Source organism: Oxyura jamaicensis, chromosome 7 (assembly GCF_011077185.1).
Source record: "Oxyura jamaicensis isolate SHBP4307 breed ruddy duck chromosome 7, BPBGC_Ojam_1.0, whole genome shotgun sequence".
NCBI classification, from domain to species: Eukaryota; Metazoa; Chordata; class Aves; order Anseriformes; family Anatidae; genus Oxyura; species Oxyura jamaicensis.
Window position 1 is genome coordinate 8,242,724 of NC_048899.1, and position 16,399 is coordinate 8,259,122.

Consider the following 16,399-nt stretch of genomic DNA (forward strand, 5'->3'; position numbering starts at 1 on the left):
AGGCTGAGACTTAAAAGCCACTAACTCTGCTTGAAACATTAATATAAGAAAGAGTTGTAAGACTCAGGTTAATCACAAAGGTCTCTGTTGGCTATCGGTGAAATAGAATTATTCTGATTTGTACGTTGAAATAGACACTTTAAAGCTTAATTCAGGCTTCACTACAGAAACAGATGTTTTTTTAATTTATCCTTTCATTGCTATTGATAGCTATTAAAGGAAATGCAAGATAGGCTGGCACATTTTACTTAGGATTTCTGAACAGCATTAGTATTGTAAAGGCATCATGATTTAATTTCTTAGAGAATCTTTGATTCGCAGAGTTCAACAAAGCCTTCAGTTGCTAGATTACATATTAAATTTGACAATGGTTGGAAACTTGTTTTGAGTGGCAGGATTAATTTTCAGTCATCTAGCTGGCTCCATGTAACACACAGTTAACAGACTAGACGTTTCTTACAATGTTTTATCAAACTGAATATGGGAAGTTGCATTCATTTATTCCACAAAGAACAGCCTGCTGCAGAACTATTTTAGTCGCTTCCACAGCGTACGTAGCATGGGTGTGGTGTTTTCAAATGTAATAACGGTTTAATGTCAAAACAAGTTTTATTTATTTCAAAATCTTTTTGGCAAGCTTCAGACTTTTTAGACAAGGAAACATTCTCCAGGTAACACAGTTCTCTCTCAGGGCAGCAAAGCCTACTACTTTTACTTTACAAACATGTTTGAGTGGGTGGGCGTTCAATTGCCTTTGGGATTCTCAATCTCATTATTTTTATCAATAAAAAGCCTCTGCTGGACAAAGGAATAAATCACATATAAATGAAATATGAGAGATTACACGAGAAGCTCAGCTTCTGCTTAGACTAATCGAATATCTTTGGCCAAACATTCCAATGTCAAAGGCTTTATAAGTGTTCTACAGGATCAGCCTGGCAAAAAGAAATCAATAACCAGGTAATGGATGTGATTAACATTTTTCCCCTTCCACCCACTTCCATAAGCCAAATGTTTCTACCCATACTAATCTGTTTTGGCACGTGTAACTGTTGGTTATTCTCTGCGCCTTTCTGCGACGTGTATCTGTAACAAGTTTTATATCATTTCAGGGTGATGTGTTAACTGTTAGTGAGTATCTATTTTAAGAAAAAGCAATGCGTGTATCATTTTATTTTCCTTTGGAGAGATCAGTTCTGCAGTGTGCCTTTGGAAAATATGGGATGGCATAATCGTAACTTTGCTACGCATTTAGATGCCTTTTTATTGTGCAGAATTTGCCTTCTTTTCTGTTACTCCTGCCATGCTGAGGAGCATTTTCTTATGCAGCCCAGAGTAGCAAGCAGATGTCCGAACTTCTGGAGGTTTTCCTTGTTGTCAAATCATCCTGTGTCTCCTTTTACACCTTACTGCCTGATTTCTGTCTTTGCAGTGGTTGTGCTGGCAGACTGTGGGCCATCTGTATCATTTGACGTTCAAAACATTGATCATTAGACTGGTCGTGTTCTGCAAGGGTTGTTGCATCTGCTGGGAAGCAGTACACTTTTCTATACCAATAGGAAGACAAAAAAAAGTTCTGTTGCATGCATTTTGATATTGAGGGGCAGCTGCTTTAGTTGTAGAAATTTGGTTGGACTTGTCACTACTTTTCCCTTTTTAAAGAAATCCTTCCCTCACCAGAACTGTCCTTTAAAACTGTTCTGGACTGAAAGTACTTGGCAGGACAAAATGCAGCTTCTTTCTTTTCTATCAGGAACTTTAAGGGTCTGTCATTACATTGATTTTAAAAAGCAAACAATCTGCAGCTTCATAGTGTGGTTACTGAATGGCCTTCGCTTTTCACCCAGAATGACCACGCTTTATTGGAAAACTACCTTTGGCTTCCATTTCTTGGTTGGTGGAAATATTGACCACTCAAAGTTAATGATTCACTGATAATTTCTCCATTACAATAATTCAGCAAACAGCAGGAGAGAGAAATGCTGATGACAGTTTAAGAGAGAAAAGAGAGGAAAGTGGCTGACAGAAGAAGCAGTCCTCCTATTGAGCAATTCAAATGCGTATTTCAAATAATTACAGGAAGAAATTACATTGTAATAAAATGCTGCCCTTTGATGGAGCCACTCTGTAGTTATTTTCACAGGTGGTTTTACATAATAAATGCAAACGCCAGTGGTTGGAAACCTCTGGAAATCTCTGTGTAAAGCTAAGAAATAGTAGGAAACCTTCCCAATATTTAAGGTAAATTTGACATCTTATTCTTAAGAGCGAGGATTTTTTATCGCGATTGTTTTGTTGATTGCCTCATTAGGCATTTTCTGCTGGTATGCACGTGTGGCTCAGATTTTTTAAAAGGGCACTGGTAGATGGGAGCTGCTTAAAATGCATGTGGTGGTGGTGGTGGTGTGAGGGGTTTGCAGTAGCCTTTAAGGCTTTATGGCAGCCGAAATGAAGCCAAGTCTTTTGCATTTTAGAAGATTATGAGAGGATGTTTACATGGATTTTTTTGCGTCTTTGTTTGTTTGTTTGTTTTTGTATTGCTTAGGAGTTGGAGTTGTAAATGCATAGCTGGTTTGTTCATCTGATTGTATGCTTTGTCTCCTGTACGTTAGTTTTCTCTTTTGTGTGTAGTGAGACGTAACTTCGCTTCCCTGTTTTATAGGGGAGGGAGAAAGGAATGTGGTTCTGAAGTGTAAATCCCGTCTCACAGGGTGTTTATATGAGCATACACCTTCTTCCAAGCAAGCTACCAGATGATGTGTTTTTCCTGAGCTCCCCAGAGTTAGGGCTATATTAGGGAAAGCAGGGGCCCTGCTCGAAAAGACACCTGAAGCCTTTGTAAGAGGGTGAAGAAAAGAATTTGAGGCCACCTGCTTTCTAAGGGTGTCACCCAGCCTTACAAGCACCGTGAGAAATGCCCACAGAAACATCAGTGGCAGTCTCCCTCTGTGGCCACAACTTTTCAGTTTGCCATGACAAGAGTGAGAGGGGGTGCCGAAGGAGCGCTGTGTTGTCACTAGTTTTGCTCTGAAAACTGTTTTAGGGTGGTAGTAGTGGGTTTGATTCGGGGCAAATCAAAGTTTAATTCCAACTCAGAATTTCTAAGGGACTTCTTACAGGGCTTTTATGGTTTCTTTTCTCTAATCTCTACCCTGTGCATTTGCTATCTATTTTTTTTCCCAGATGAATGAATGCAATTTTTTTTTACTCATGAGTTTGTTGTCCCTCCATCATAAATGTGAAGCACCTCTCTAAAGCCTCCTTCATAAGGACATAAGTCTTCATACCTGTAGTGCATGACCTCGGATACATTTGAGCTCCTAATGGGTACAAAAAGATAGCTGATCGTTATGGCATTATTTAAGTTATTATTTAGCTGTCATATCTTTATAATGTCATTTAGATTTTATGCTTGTCCATAAGGTAAATAGTTTTCAAATGTACCAAAAGCCTTGCTTCTGTAGAAATGATCTCATTATTATTAAATGGCTGTGTCTTGCATGCTCTATTCCATTATTATGTGAATTTTCGACCTGCAAACAGCCATGGTATTGGGCTCATCAAACCAGTCCTATTGGCTGAAAAGGCATTGTGATCATCTTTGGTGGTGTCCCAAAAGAGGTGCCAAGCTTAATCACTCTCTTTACAAAACAACAACAACAACAAAAGGCTTTAGTTACTGAAATCAGTAATATTTTGATACGAATGTTTGAATGTTTAGACTTTTAGAAATTAGGAGGACTTGTGGATCAGCTGTGTAGGTAAATAGATCTGGTGTAGAAACTGTACAGAATTTTCTTGAAGGAAAAAAAAATCTATGATAAATTCTTTAATGGAAAGAAGGAGGAGAAAGATGCAGTTGAAATCTCTTTGATAGAGCGCCACTCAAATGGCGTACTTCTAAACCTATTAGTTCAGCTTTGGTGAAGCTGTGAATGTGCTGAATGAATGTTTTGTAGAAATTTGCTGTCTCCTTGTGGAGTTCCTAGGTTTGTTTTTGTGCACGTCACCCTGATTCCCAGTTCCTGCTGTTCCTAGTAGAGCTGCTGCCCAGGAGTCACCAGAAGTAACACAGTTTGCAGATGTTCAAGTCATTTGCTTTGGTTGTGAGCAGAAGCTGCTTTTCACTGCTTGAGGTTTTGGTGCAGTGTAGGGTTTCTTCTAGCTTCATCGGTATTTATCCCTACTGGAGAGTGGGGAGTTAATGTTACAGAAAGCTTGCTGCTTCCTGCTTGGGTTGGTGGCAGTGCTGTTGGCCCAAGCCTGTTTCGGCTGAACGCCTTACTCTAGCTCGTTCAGAGTAGCTATAGACATCAAAACATCTCTCTTAATAGAATCTTTTCTATTACGTTTCTTTGTGTGCAATTATAATCTTGCTGCCTTTAACATTCCTGGTTCATTATTGTTTTCTTCTGCGCAATAAAGGCAATTGTTTTGTCCCTAAAGTCTGCTGTGAGGGTTTCTAGTAGAGTAGGTAAGAAGATATACATGTTCATTATGTTGCTAAAATGTGCGTTTCTAACATGTAGCTGTTAAAATAACAAACGTTACTGGTAGTTGACTGGAGAATGGTGTCTCAATTGTGAGGCAGGCTGTAAGACACTCGGGTTGGAAATAAACCCAACATTTTTGGAATACATTTAAAACAAAACACCATTAATTGTACTGAAACATCCCTTTTAAGATAGGAGGCTTGGGTTTCACCCAAATACTCACTTTGGTATTTTTGTCAAGGACATTTGACGGTGACGATAAGGGTGAGGAACTGTGCTGTGGTCGGCTGCGGGGATGGGGAGGATCCGGAGCCTTCCCTTGTTCGATTCCAAAGCCCTGGTGCCAGCCTGGCCCCGCTGCTCAGCTCCTCCCCGCAGCCACCTGGAGAGTTCTGCTATGGGAAGCTTTGGTTCTACTTCTTCCCCAGGATTGCTGTCCTCCTAACATGAAAGTAACATGAAATCTCCTAGTCACAGCAATCTCGCTGGGGAGAAAAATAACGTTTTGAGTGTTATGGAGGAAAAGCTTGACTACTATGGGTTCAGCATGCCTGAAGTCAGGATCTTCCCTTGCGGTTGTGTCAGTTTCTTTCATTTACTTCCTCTTGCCAGAAATAATCTGACCACTTCAGTGCAGTTTGGAATTATACGTGCTTTCTGGTCGGTGCTGCTTTACCAGCAGTGCATGTAATAATTTTATATTAGCTATTTTACCACAAATTTAGAAGATTAACCCATGCAAGGATTTCAATATGTTCTATTAGTCGTGGATCTGGTTTCATTTTACTGTATACATGCAACATTTCCTAATGTATTTCTTTAGTATTTAATATGTTTTCTTAGTAAACCATTCAGAACTTATGCCCTAACCCTTGGGCATTATGTTCAGAGATTGATCTGTGGAGATGTTGAATTTCCTGGCATGAATCTCGTTGCAAGGCTTGAAACGTACATTACTGTTTTCAATTGCGAATTAATTCAGAATCTTCATTAGCATGCAACGAGCTTTAATGGCTGAAGTAAAGAAATCTGTCTCGAGTACAAATGCCAGACATGAGTTGTATTGCTGTCATTTATTTGTTGTATGTATTTATCTCCTCTCAGCCTGCATCACTGCAGTAATTTGGGTAATTTCAATTACAGTGGCACAGGTAGCAGGAGGTGTGGACCAACTGTGAAATAAACATCAGGACTTCCTTGACCTTTGAAGGACATGGATGGGGAACCCTGTTCTCAGCTTGTAATTGTATTCTTTGTTTATGTACAAAATTAATGGGGAACAGAAAGGAAGAAGGCCACAGTGTATGTGTCCTTGAGATCAGCTTACTAAGTGTTGCTGGGTTTGAGGTTTGGGTGTTTTTTGTTTGGTTGATTGCTTTTTGTTTTTGTTTTGTTTTTTGTTTTTCTGTCTTGAGTGATCAGGTGTTAGACTGCATGGCCTCGTACGTGGAAATTCACTTTTCATATCAAACCTCTGTGATACAGGATGGAAGATTATATTAATTTTGGTGTTTTGCTTTCTCTTGTAGCTACCCAGGGTTCTGTTAACATTCAGCATTTCAACTCTCCTTCAGTCCTTAATTTGTTATTGATCACTGCCTCCACTAAGTAATCCTCTGCCTTTGGTTATGTTCCTATCCCCAGGGCATGGCTCAGTAAGATCATCAGTTGCCCAAAATGTAAGCACTTGCCTAGTGCACTGCCCTGTGCATTTTCTTGGGCTTTCGCTATCAAGAGATCGTTACACAGCGTGAGCTAAATATTCTTCCAGGTGCCTGGGAAACGTTCAAATCCCAGTGCAGAACTTTTCACATGCTGTGAAGTCTCTGTGCGCTCTCTGAACTCTCTGTGCATATAAATACGCAGCTTAAAAATGATGCTTTGTGCAAACATGCAGATGGGATTAATGGCTGTGGCTCATTACTGCCTATTGATTGAGATTAGACATCACCGGACAACCATTTGGGGCTGATAATGGATTTGAAATGGCTGATCCACAACTTTGGCTTTGAGGGGAACTGTGACACAGGATTATCATTGTTAATACGGGTCATAAATCTGCTCCATACATGGAATTCTTGTATCTGAACTCCTTCCAGACCAGGCTTTTCCCCACTTCAACAGCCCTTTATTAAAATTTGAGGTTTTGGAGTTACTCCAGTGGAGGTAGAACGATGTGCCTGATGGGATGGGTGTTGAGATTTGGCATGACACACTATAAACATGCTGTTAATGCATATTATGGATACTGATTGGGACTGTGCATAGTTTTATGTGGGCTAAGCACACCTATTTATTTTTAAAATGTAATACTTTCTAGGGAGAGTTTAGCTAACATTGGCACTGATGAGGGAAAACATTGGAATGGTATAAAATAGATGGTGTTTCTGGAAAACGCAGACGTTTTGCAATATTTATTGGTTAACCACCTTTATTGGTTAAAAAGGTGTCCATCAGTCTCTAAATCTCGGAGGGACCCTTTCATTGTCTGGCGCCTGCTGTCCTGACATGGATTTCGTTGCATCTGAGCTCCAAATATTGTAACCAGTTTATCTTTTTCCATTTTTATTCCTTACCTGATGTGCTTCCAAAGCTTCCTAAAAGGCAATTTTGCATGTATTAAAAACTGCCTTCTACCAGGTGCCTAAATTATTTTAAAATCTCATTTAACCACTCTTAATTGCATGACATTGAAAGACAGCTAACTCATTTTTTATACTTTAAAAAGACTAGCCTGCAGTGAATGGCACACGCTCAGTATTTTTGCAGAGGTACCCAGCTCATTTTAGCAAGCTAATGGGTTTGAATGGAGCAGGCCCGACTGCGGCCTTTGTAGATTATAAGCTGAATGGGAACAATCTGCTACCTTGTGGACATAACAAAATATCATCATGATGCTGAGGCTACATTTTGAGCAGGCCAGAACGTGGAGTTAAAGCAACACTAGTGCACTGTGACAGAAACAAGCTGGTAAGAGCCGTGGGAGATGCACCAGGTAAAAAAATGGTTTCTGTGTCTGTGCATGGTTGGATGTGCCAGCTTCTACCAGCAGCAATCAGTTCAGAAAGGGAAAATGCTTTAACATATGGAGGACTTGTTTGTAAGTGACTTAAATTAATTCTGTGAAAATTCATGTATACCATCCTGGGAATCTTTTTTTTGGTAGCAGGAGCATGTTATCTTTACGGCATCATAGCCATGAAAGTGTAATGTAGCGTCAAGGAAGTTTTAATAAATCAGGTGAACATTAATGAATAAATAAATAAATAGTACTTCTATGATGCCAGTTCTCCCCCAGAAGCACTGAGGAGAGGGGTCATACCAAAACAATGCTTGCTTGCTTTTTCCTTAATATCATACCTAGCTGTTGGCCAGGTAGGATGGCAGGGGAAAACAAAGCATCCTGTCTCGGGTCAATATATAGGCATAAACAAATGATCAAAAGATTGAGCAATTAGATAATATGGAATGAAAAATTACCTTGAGTTTGCACTTGGCATACTATGCATTGACAATTTGCTGACAATTTCCGGCTGGGAGCTTTGCGTTGCAGACTTTTGCAGAAGCATTGTAGGTTTTTTTCTCATTTTTTCTCAGACAGAAAGCCATGCGCCTACTTGCTAGCCAGCATCTGCTGATTTCTGCACTGCTTCCTGGCTTGGAAACTTCTTCATTGGTTTATAGAATAGCAGTTTAGGATTTATTTTTGCATCTTTGAAATTAAATTCTTTTTTTTTTTTCCCTCAGCTTTGATTGTAAATGAGGAAAAGACGAGACATTTTCATGGTTATACTTCTGAGTATTCTAGCATTCACTTTCTGTATATATGATATTTTATGTCTATTAATAAAAAAGGAGTAAAATTGGACTTAAGATTATTCCAAGGGATGTAACATATTGCAATTAAGGTATGTCTTAGATGCATACAGTCCATGAGGATAATGAAAGCAACAGCCAAAACAAACCATGGACATCAAAGAATAAGGGTTTTAATACAAAATATCCCCTAGAAGAATTAATGTGACTCCAGGATTAAAAGAATAAAAATGAACTACATCTTAAGGCTGTATCTCAAGGGTACAAAATCTCTTGGAAGCAAAATACTTACTGCTGTGAATGTTGTTCAAATGCAGGCTCAGGACTTTGGCTGCACGTGCCAAATTCTCCTGCCCTGCCGTCCTGTTCCCAACAGCGAGTACTGGGGAATGCCCAGGCATGGGTAAGAACGGGAAAAGCATTTGTGAAGGCTTGTCCCAGTACCCTCCTGGGCTCTGCTGCTCATTTCAGAGGAGTTTTGAGCCAGATGCTGTTTCCATATAACCCTTGATGTATTCCTCTTCCAGGACTCCGTGCTGTCTTCCTCTGCACTTGCAGAGCGTTGTGTCCACACCACCTTTTAGCAAGGAGCTGGGCAAGTCTCCTGCCTGCTGTGGAAAAAATCACCTGTTGTCCTTTGAGTGTTTTATTACGGGAACCTTTTTAATGACCTGTTGACCCCAACCTGTTTTAAATTCAGCCAGTTTTTGCCCTCTCTCTGGTGAGAAACAAATGAGTGACTGTGACAGAAACGCACCACGGCAAAGCAGGGCAATGAAGAAGAGTAATGATGACTGTGGAGCTGAACTCAGGCTTGGCATTTCCACCCCTTCCCTTGTTTCTAGTATCAAATGGAACAGAGAGTGTTTAAATGCTGCTCTCTCATGACCTGAGGTGTACCTTACTGATAGGTGTGTGCTTCCCTAATGCAACTATCTGCATTGCGGTTCTTTGCCTTGTTCCTGAGCAAAACGAAGCTTACAAGGATGTGCACCCTACGCTGCGTCAGCACAGCTTCCTTACCCCCTCTTCCTGTGCTCCCCAGTAAGTTCTAACCTGCAGGCTAACTCCGACAGAGCTTGAGAGATGCGAGTCTGAAGTATGGAGCAATTCCTAACATAGACATTTAATCAGCAGCTAAGGTGATGGTGCTGGGAGGCAAAAGACACATCCACAGGCGTTCAGGCTTCACTAGCTCTCTTTTTCATGGAACAACTCTTTTTCTATTAAGAGTTGCACAGCTGTACACTAAACACTTCTTTCTTTCTTCACTATCTTTCCTCTTTAGTTTAGCATATAATGTCACCGAAATTAGTGATCTCTAACAGTATTTGCAGTTCTGCCCTTGGGTTTTGGCGTGCTTAGGGTCTACCTGCTCTGATACTGCCAACAGTTCAGTGGCTCTTAGAATTGTGCTTTAAAAGAATTGCATGAATAGGAGTAAAAAAGAGATAACATTTTTCCAGTTGCTTAGGATTGATTTTACTGTATTCATTTGCCATTGTAAAAAGCTATTAATCCTTGAACATTTTAGACTGCATGTTGAAAATGTGTTGCTGCGTTGCCGATGCTGCACTGCTAAGTTCCCGTCAGCTGCTGCAGCTCTTCTAGGACACAAAACTTTAGCACAAGTGGTGTTTGTTTTAGTGCATTGCTTTGAGAACTGTTATTTGCCAGCACTGTGTGTAAGGCTTTGCTCCCCTCCTCTTGATTTAGGCTGTAACTGTCTCAGGAAAGGCGCTGCATCTTGCTTTATGTCTGCAGAACACCAGGCATGTCCGCACCGCTGCATAAATAATACATACAAATGCTAGCAGCACAGATGTTGCTCCGTTCACCCAGTGCCGCGTAGAATAGAGCGGTGAAATTGTTGCCTTGTTCACAGGACTGGCGCTGGCAACTGCTAAAACTGATATTGCTGAGATTAACTCTAAAGGTGAGGTATGGTGGACAGGGAGCTCTGCATTGCTGTTCATTACTAAATAAACTGGAGGAAAAGGAAATGTAACCTGTCTGTGCCTGCACTTGGAGTAAAGCTGACTGTGAGTGCTCAGCGGTCATGAAGAGGGATTGCTCTGGTAGTTTTGGGATACTGAGAGGGAGACCCTCAGGCACGTGATGGCTTCATCCGTTATTTTGGCTCTGCAAAAGGGCAATCTCTGTAAGTTTTTTTTTTTGACGGACAGTCAGGAAAATCTGAAGATTTTCCTGACTGTCCGTCAGGAAATTTTTTTTTTTTCCTGACGGACAGTTTCCGTTTTGTCCCTCAGCCTTCCCACGAGGGGCCTGACCTGCAGCTTCCCCGATGTTGCCGTGCTGGTCAGCTCTTGGCAGCACGACACCATCCCTGGAGCTACTGCCGACATCTCACCTGCATTCCCTGAAGGAAACCATCACCTGAAATGTCCTAGGGTAACGCCGTGCTGAAGGGGGTGCTCTTGCTGAATGTGACCCTTTGTTATTGAGGTGTCTGCAAGTGGGTAAGGAAATTAACTGAAGAGGTATCTTGCTGTGAGAACAATGAATCTGGAAGAAGGAGGAATATATAATGAAAGGAAATGTGTGTGTTGAGAATATGAGGGAGGGAAGGTTCGTTAAGGTTTGCAAAGTTAATGGTCCGTCTGCTCCTGTGGGCCGTGGAATGAGCTCTTCCAGGGATCTCTTTGAGCATTTCAGGAATGGCAGGACATAGCATCGATGGAGTACCTGAAATCAGTGGAAAAGTAGAACCGTATTCATATTTGCTATTAGGGAAAAAGACCTGTCCCTAGAAACAGTGTGGGGATTACAGATGCAACGGGCTCCATTGTCTAGAAAGATTATTCTGCACAAAGACTTGGTTCCAAGCTGTGCAGGCATATTTCGGTTGCTCTAGTGCTTTGGTCAGCTAGACAGTCTAAAGAGAAAACCCTCAAAACAAAGCAAGCGAGACCATGTAAAGCCAACTGATTGGGGCTGCATAGCTTTGTAAGCAAATACACTGCTACTTTCTTTAAAAATAACTAAGTTTATTGCTAGCACCAAATTTCTAGAAGCTGTCAAAGTTATTTACATAATTTGAATGTTTGAGTTGACAGAAAAAGATCAGGTTTATGTTGTGCTTGTCTCCTAATACATTGTCTGGTTCCTTGATTTGTTTGGTGAATACACGGAATTAAAAGTGTTTAGTAGCTTCTGAATTAAAGATATACACATGGCACAGAACTAATTGGAGCTTTCTCTGTTAGTGATCAATTTTAAATTCAAATGGAGATTATACATAGCTGTTGATAATTAAGGCTCAGCATATACTGTTGTATTTCCATATGGTTTTATATTAAAAATCAGTATGCATTTTCTTTGAAAATCAGTCAAACATTGGAGGATTGCATGGATATTATAAACTGACAGGCTTAATCATTAAAAACATCCACTTTTCCTGAACTATTTTTTTCAGATAATCTTGTATCACATGTATAAAGTTATTGTGCAATTAAAGAAGAGTTGCAGCTCTGTATGATGAAACAATACCTGTGTCTGAGCATTTTAGTGCAGGCAAAAATGGCAATCAGTCTGTCCCTCAAAACTTCTCCTCCACAAATGGCTCTTTTGTCTCCACAAGCTCTGCTTTTCTCCCCTTTGGTCTATGAGGAGTGCTAAACCTCATTTGTAACTCTTTCCCCTGCCACAGATTGCCAAATTGAATCCATTTGTGCTACCGTCCTGATCTTATCTGTTTTCTGAAAGATTTTCATCACTGCCTGGATGGTGTCTTCTTAAAATTCAGCTCAAGGAACCAGTTCTTCATGTGGCATTTTTGGGATTATATATTAAAAAATGCATAAGCAATAAATCTTTTTCTTTTTTTTTTTTTTTTTTTTTTTTGCAATTCACAACAGTGGCAGTGCCTGCTGCCCTCTGAATCAATTATAGATTTCATCAGTCCCACTTTATACCTGCTTCTGAATTTGTTTTAAAATAGATCTAATTTCATAAATGTATAAAGGGTAGGGTAATTTGTCATTTCACTAATTTCATCCATCTCCAGAAGTGAGATCTAGGTTGAGTTATTAAAAGTACAAGTGTTTCATTAATAAAAACACATTTATTCCTAGCAGCTTGACAAATCAGGTTCTCCTCCTGCAGCCCTCACTCAGGCTTCAAGCCTTTGTGCTTTGCTGTATGTGAACATGCCTCAGAATTACTACTGGGCTGTGTTAAAATTTTTGAGAGACTAAACTCACAAAGCTTTGTCTGAGGTAGGGGAACGTATCTGCCTTAATGAGGATGAGAGCGGTATTTTCACAGAAAATAACAATCTAAGCTATAAGTGTTAAAAAATGGTCAAAAGTTTAGTTAGGTGATATTTCATAAAGGCAAAATTCCCCTTAAGATCTATCAAGTAAATGATGCACATATTTCAAGCTGTCTTAGATGCTTTTATGAAACAATCTGGCAAACATCTATTGGAAAAGGAGGTAAGGAAGAAGAAAGCCCGACACATTATATTTTGACAACCTTTCCCTTCTGCCCTCTTTTCATTTTTTTCTTTTATTCTTTTTTTTAACAGCAACAGTGAACTAAGCATTTAGGTAGTCTAAGTTTCACAGTAGTGTTGCTCAAATCAAGCGGTTTTACATCCAGAGCTTTGGAAGAAGGACTTGTACCACCTGTGCTAGCGTATTTCCCATTATTCAGATAAAAACAGTGTTTATTGGATCCTAAAGGCTAGATCTGTGTACTGATGTTGGTGAGATAACAGCAGAGAAATGAGTCTGAATACCCAAGGTTAATATATTTTTGGCCTTCACTTGTATTTGTAACTAAAATAGAAAACCTCCATCATGACTGGTGTAACTTGGGAAGGCTGCATTAACTTTTTTCAGCCTTTTTAAAAGGCTCTCGGATGAATGGGTGTGGATCGGTCCCTAACCTTTCTACTGGGAGGACTGGTAGAAATGATGTTAAGAAGAAAAATTTCGGGATCACAGATACATTTGTATTACTGAAGCGCACTGGGAGGTGTGGACACAGCTTTGGAAATTGTCTCAGAAATCTATTAGAGTTCTCTGAAGAGCTCACTGAGCATTTGAACAGGGGAGATCTCATAAATTCGGTACACTTGGATTTTCACTAAATTCTTCTTAAGGTCATTCAACAAAAACTCTCAAAGAAGCAAAACTGACATGAATAAAAAGGAAAAATCTCTTGTGAGTTTAAAAACTGGTGAAAGGGTAGGAATAAAATGTCATGTTCAGAATGGAGAAATGATTATCTGAGACCCGCAGGGATCTGTGCTGGGACTGAAGTTATTAAGCTGATCTTGGAAACTGGGGAAGAGAATGAGGTGGAAGAATTGCTGATCGGAATAATTAGGGCAGTGAAAATGCTGGTTGCATGTAAAGAATTGCAGGAGAAGAATTCCAGTTGCAACAGCTGATGATGAAATGGCAAATGAAAATCAACGCAGATGAATGCAAAGTAATGGGGGTCCTTAGCTTTGTGGGTGAAATGCTGTGATAGGGAACCAGTAATATCACAATTGGCTTGGAGAAGGTACGTGTGTAGTCAGTGTGTACTTTCCATTCACAATATTAGAATTAGACACATCAAATGAAATGAAGTAAGGTATTTATGACCCTCAAATAATTTGTCACACAATGCCTAATTAAATTTTGGAACTCTTAACACAAGATATTGTAGGTACCAGTGGCATGCGTATGTTCAAGAATTAATTTGTCATGGCAAAAACGTGTCTATGGATGGTTGTTAACTATGAAGATATACAGCTTCTGTCTCAAAGAAGTCCTGAGCCACAGCCTGAGGCTGGGAGAGTGTTATACCACTCTGCTTGTTTATTCTCACTGGTTTCTATCAATTAAGAATGCACTCCTAGCTGTGGTGTACTGTAAGTTTCTGAACCACGTGGACCTTTAATCTACCACCATGTCCATGCTTCCATGCAGTAGAACCGTACTAGATAATACCTGAAGTTTTGTCCACGAAATCTGAGTTGGATGCTGTATTTTCCATTTATGTAATGCACCAATGAAGTAGACAGTGAGTGCGTTAGAGTGTCTGTACTGAGTCACAAGAAAGAAAATTAGGATGCTTAAACAATAATTTATATGTAGCAAATGCTGTGGATTTGGCAAATAAAAAAATTCTTCCGTGAAGGTATTTTATTCTATATTGAAAGCTGTTCGCTGGGCTTAAGTTATTTTATCAATAAACTCATAAATGGGCTACAAAAAGTAAGAAATTCATTTCTGGAACCCATATTTGCTTTCTTATGGAAGACAGTTACTTCATATCTTTTCTTCTCCTTTGGTAGCACATTTAATACATGACCGCTTCTTCTATGATATATCAGAAAGCAGCGTTAAGTAAAAATATGATTGCAAATAAATTTTTATTCATCTATGTTTTAATATAAAATCTACAGTTGTTATTTAACCATTTTTTCTCAACTACTCGTTATTTTTCCTTGCAACAGTGGCACCCAGTTGGTCACCTCAAGTGGGGATGCAACAGTGCGGATCTGGGACCTTTCAAAGCGTGGATGCATTCTGACTTTGGAAGGACATATCCAGGCTGTATGGGACTGCTCGTGGCATTCATGTGGTGATTTTGTGGCTTCTGCCTCTATGGACAACACCAGTAAAATATGGGACGTCAACAGGTATGGACTTAAAGGAGATACTTAGCTGATGGGTAGCTTTTCTTAATAACCACTGTTTTGTGTTTTAGCCCACTCAGAGAGATGTCCAGCACCAATTTGTGGATCTCACTTTAGGAATGTGAAGGGATTAAAGGGGGTGGTGCAGAAAAAACAACTTCGATGTCATTTACTAGATAAAGGCTTTACAAATTCAAGAGCTAGGAAGGAGTTAAGATAGTGCCATGAACACTGCTTTTATTTGGCATCTATGATTCTGTGCTTGTTTTTGTTGTTGTTGTTGTAGGTTTTTGTTTGGTTTTAAGGTCACAGCTTTGTGAAACTTCAATATATAATTTAAATAAGTAACAACAAAAATTTAATTTGGTTTTCTGTTTTGTATTTCTAGCTTATGAGCACAACACACTTTAATTTTAGGTTAGACAAGTGGAAATTTATTTTATTCATTATATATGTTTTGGCAAGGTTTGAGTCCTGGTTAATAAATCAGCTATACCTCTTCATTTTCTTTATTACTCAGGCAAATGTATTTTTATGAAGGTGCATCTGGAAATACTAGTATATTCCTGCTTACCAATTAATTATTAGTTCTTCAGCTTTATTCAGTTATACTTGAGGTGACATATTTTGAATAATGTATGCCTTAAAGGAATGGAATGGGATTTTGTTTCAAACTGTTCTTCTATACTCCTGAGTAACTCAGGAATAGTATTACTGACACCCCTGCACTGTATTTGGTCTGATTTCTAGCAACTGAATATCATCAGTCTGCAGATAATTCTCCAGTCTCATTTGTGTTTTCCCTGGTTCTTTATCATCCAGCCCTAATTGGTTTGTCATTTCCTCTCTGTCTTTTTCTTCCTTTGTATTTGAATGAGGCGAAGTACTGCTTCAAGCCTGTTGGCCACAACAGGGAAAGAAGCTTCACTGAAAAAGCAAAGGGACAATTTCTTCTCTCTCCCATTTTGTCTAGATCAGCCCCAGTCTGCTGCAATTGCAGTGAGCCCTGCAACCAACACCCTGAGACCTATCCGGGAGCATGCTTGGTGAAGCTGGTTCAGGGTTTTGGTTATAAGTGAAGTATTTCATGTAAGAGTTGAGATTTTTTCAAAATTTTGTAATTCGATCAAACATGAACAGATTTATTACTCTTTTTTTTCTGAGAGCTAATTAAAATGCTGTCAACATCAGATTCCTAGCCTTGCCTTCAAATCATGAAATAGGGAAGCATTAAATGATAATAAAACCATTGTTTTCAACCTGAGATAAGCAAGGTATCCTTTCACTCCCGTTCTTCCTAAAAGTGGATGAATTATTTTGGCTAAGCGGAGAGCAGCAACTAAAACAAAAGCTTGAAACAAACGTTCAGGTTCCATAAAACCACAGACAAAGGAGTTTTAACTTCTGTCAAAGTTCAAGGCAATTAGAAGTA

At 39.5% G+C, this 16,399-nt stretch overlaps 1 protein-coding gene across 5 annotated transcripts in view; it reads left to right on the forward strand.

The window, feature by feature from the left end:
- Window positions 1–16,399, forward strand: part of SPAG16 (sperm associated antigen 16) — a 398,567-nt gene that overhangs the window by 220,561 nt on the left and 161,607 nt on the right. For all 5 annotated transcript variants that reach the window (XM_035331772.1, XM_035331773.1, XM_035331769.1 and 2 more), the window contains one exon: window positions 14,785–14,970. In XM_035331772.1, the coding sequence (XP_035187663.1) occupies window positions 14,785–14,970 (186 nt within the window). The remainder of the gene's footprint in view (window positions 1–14,784; window positions 14,971–16,399) is intronic.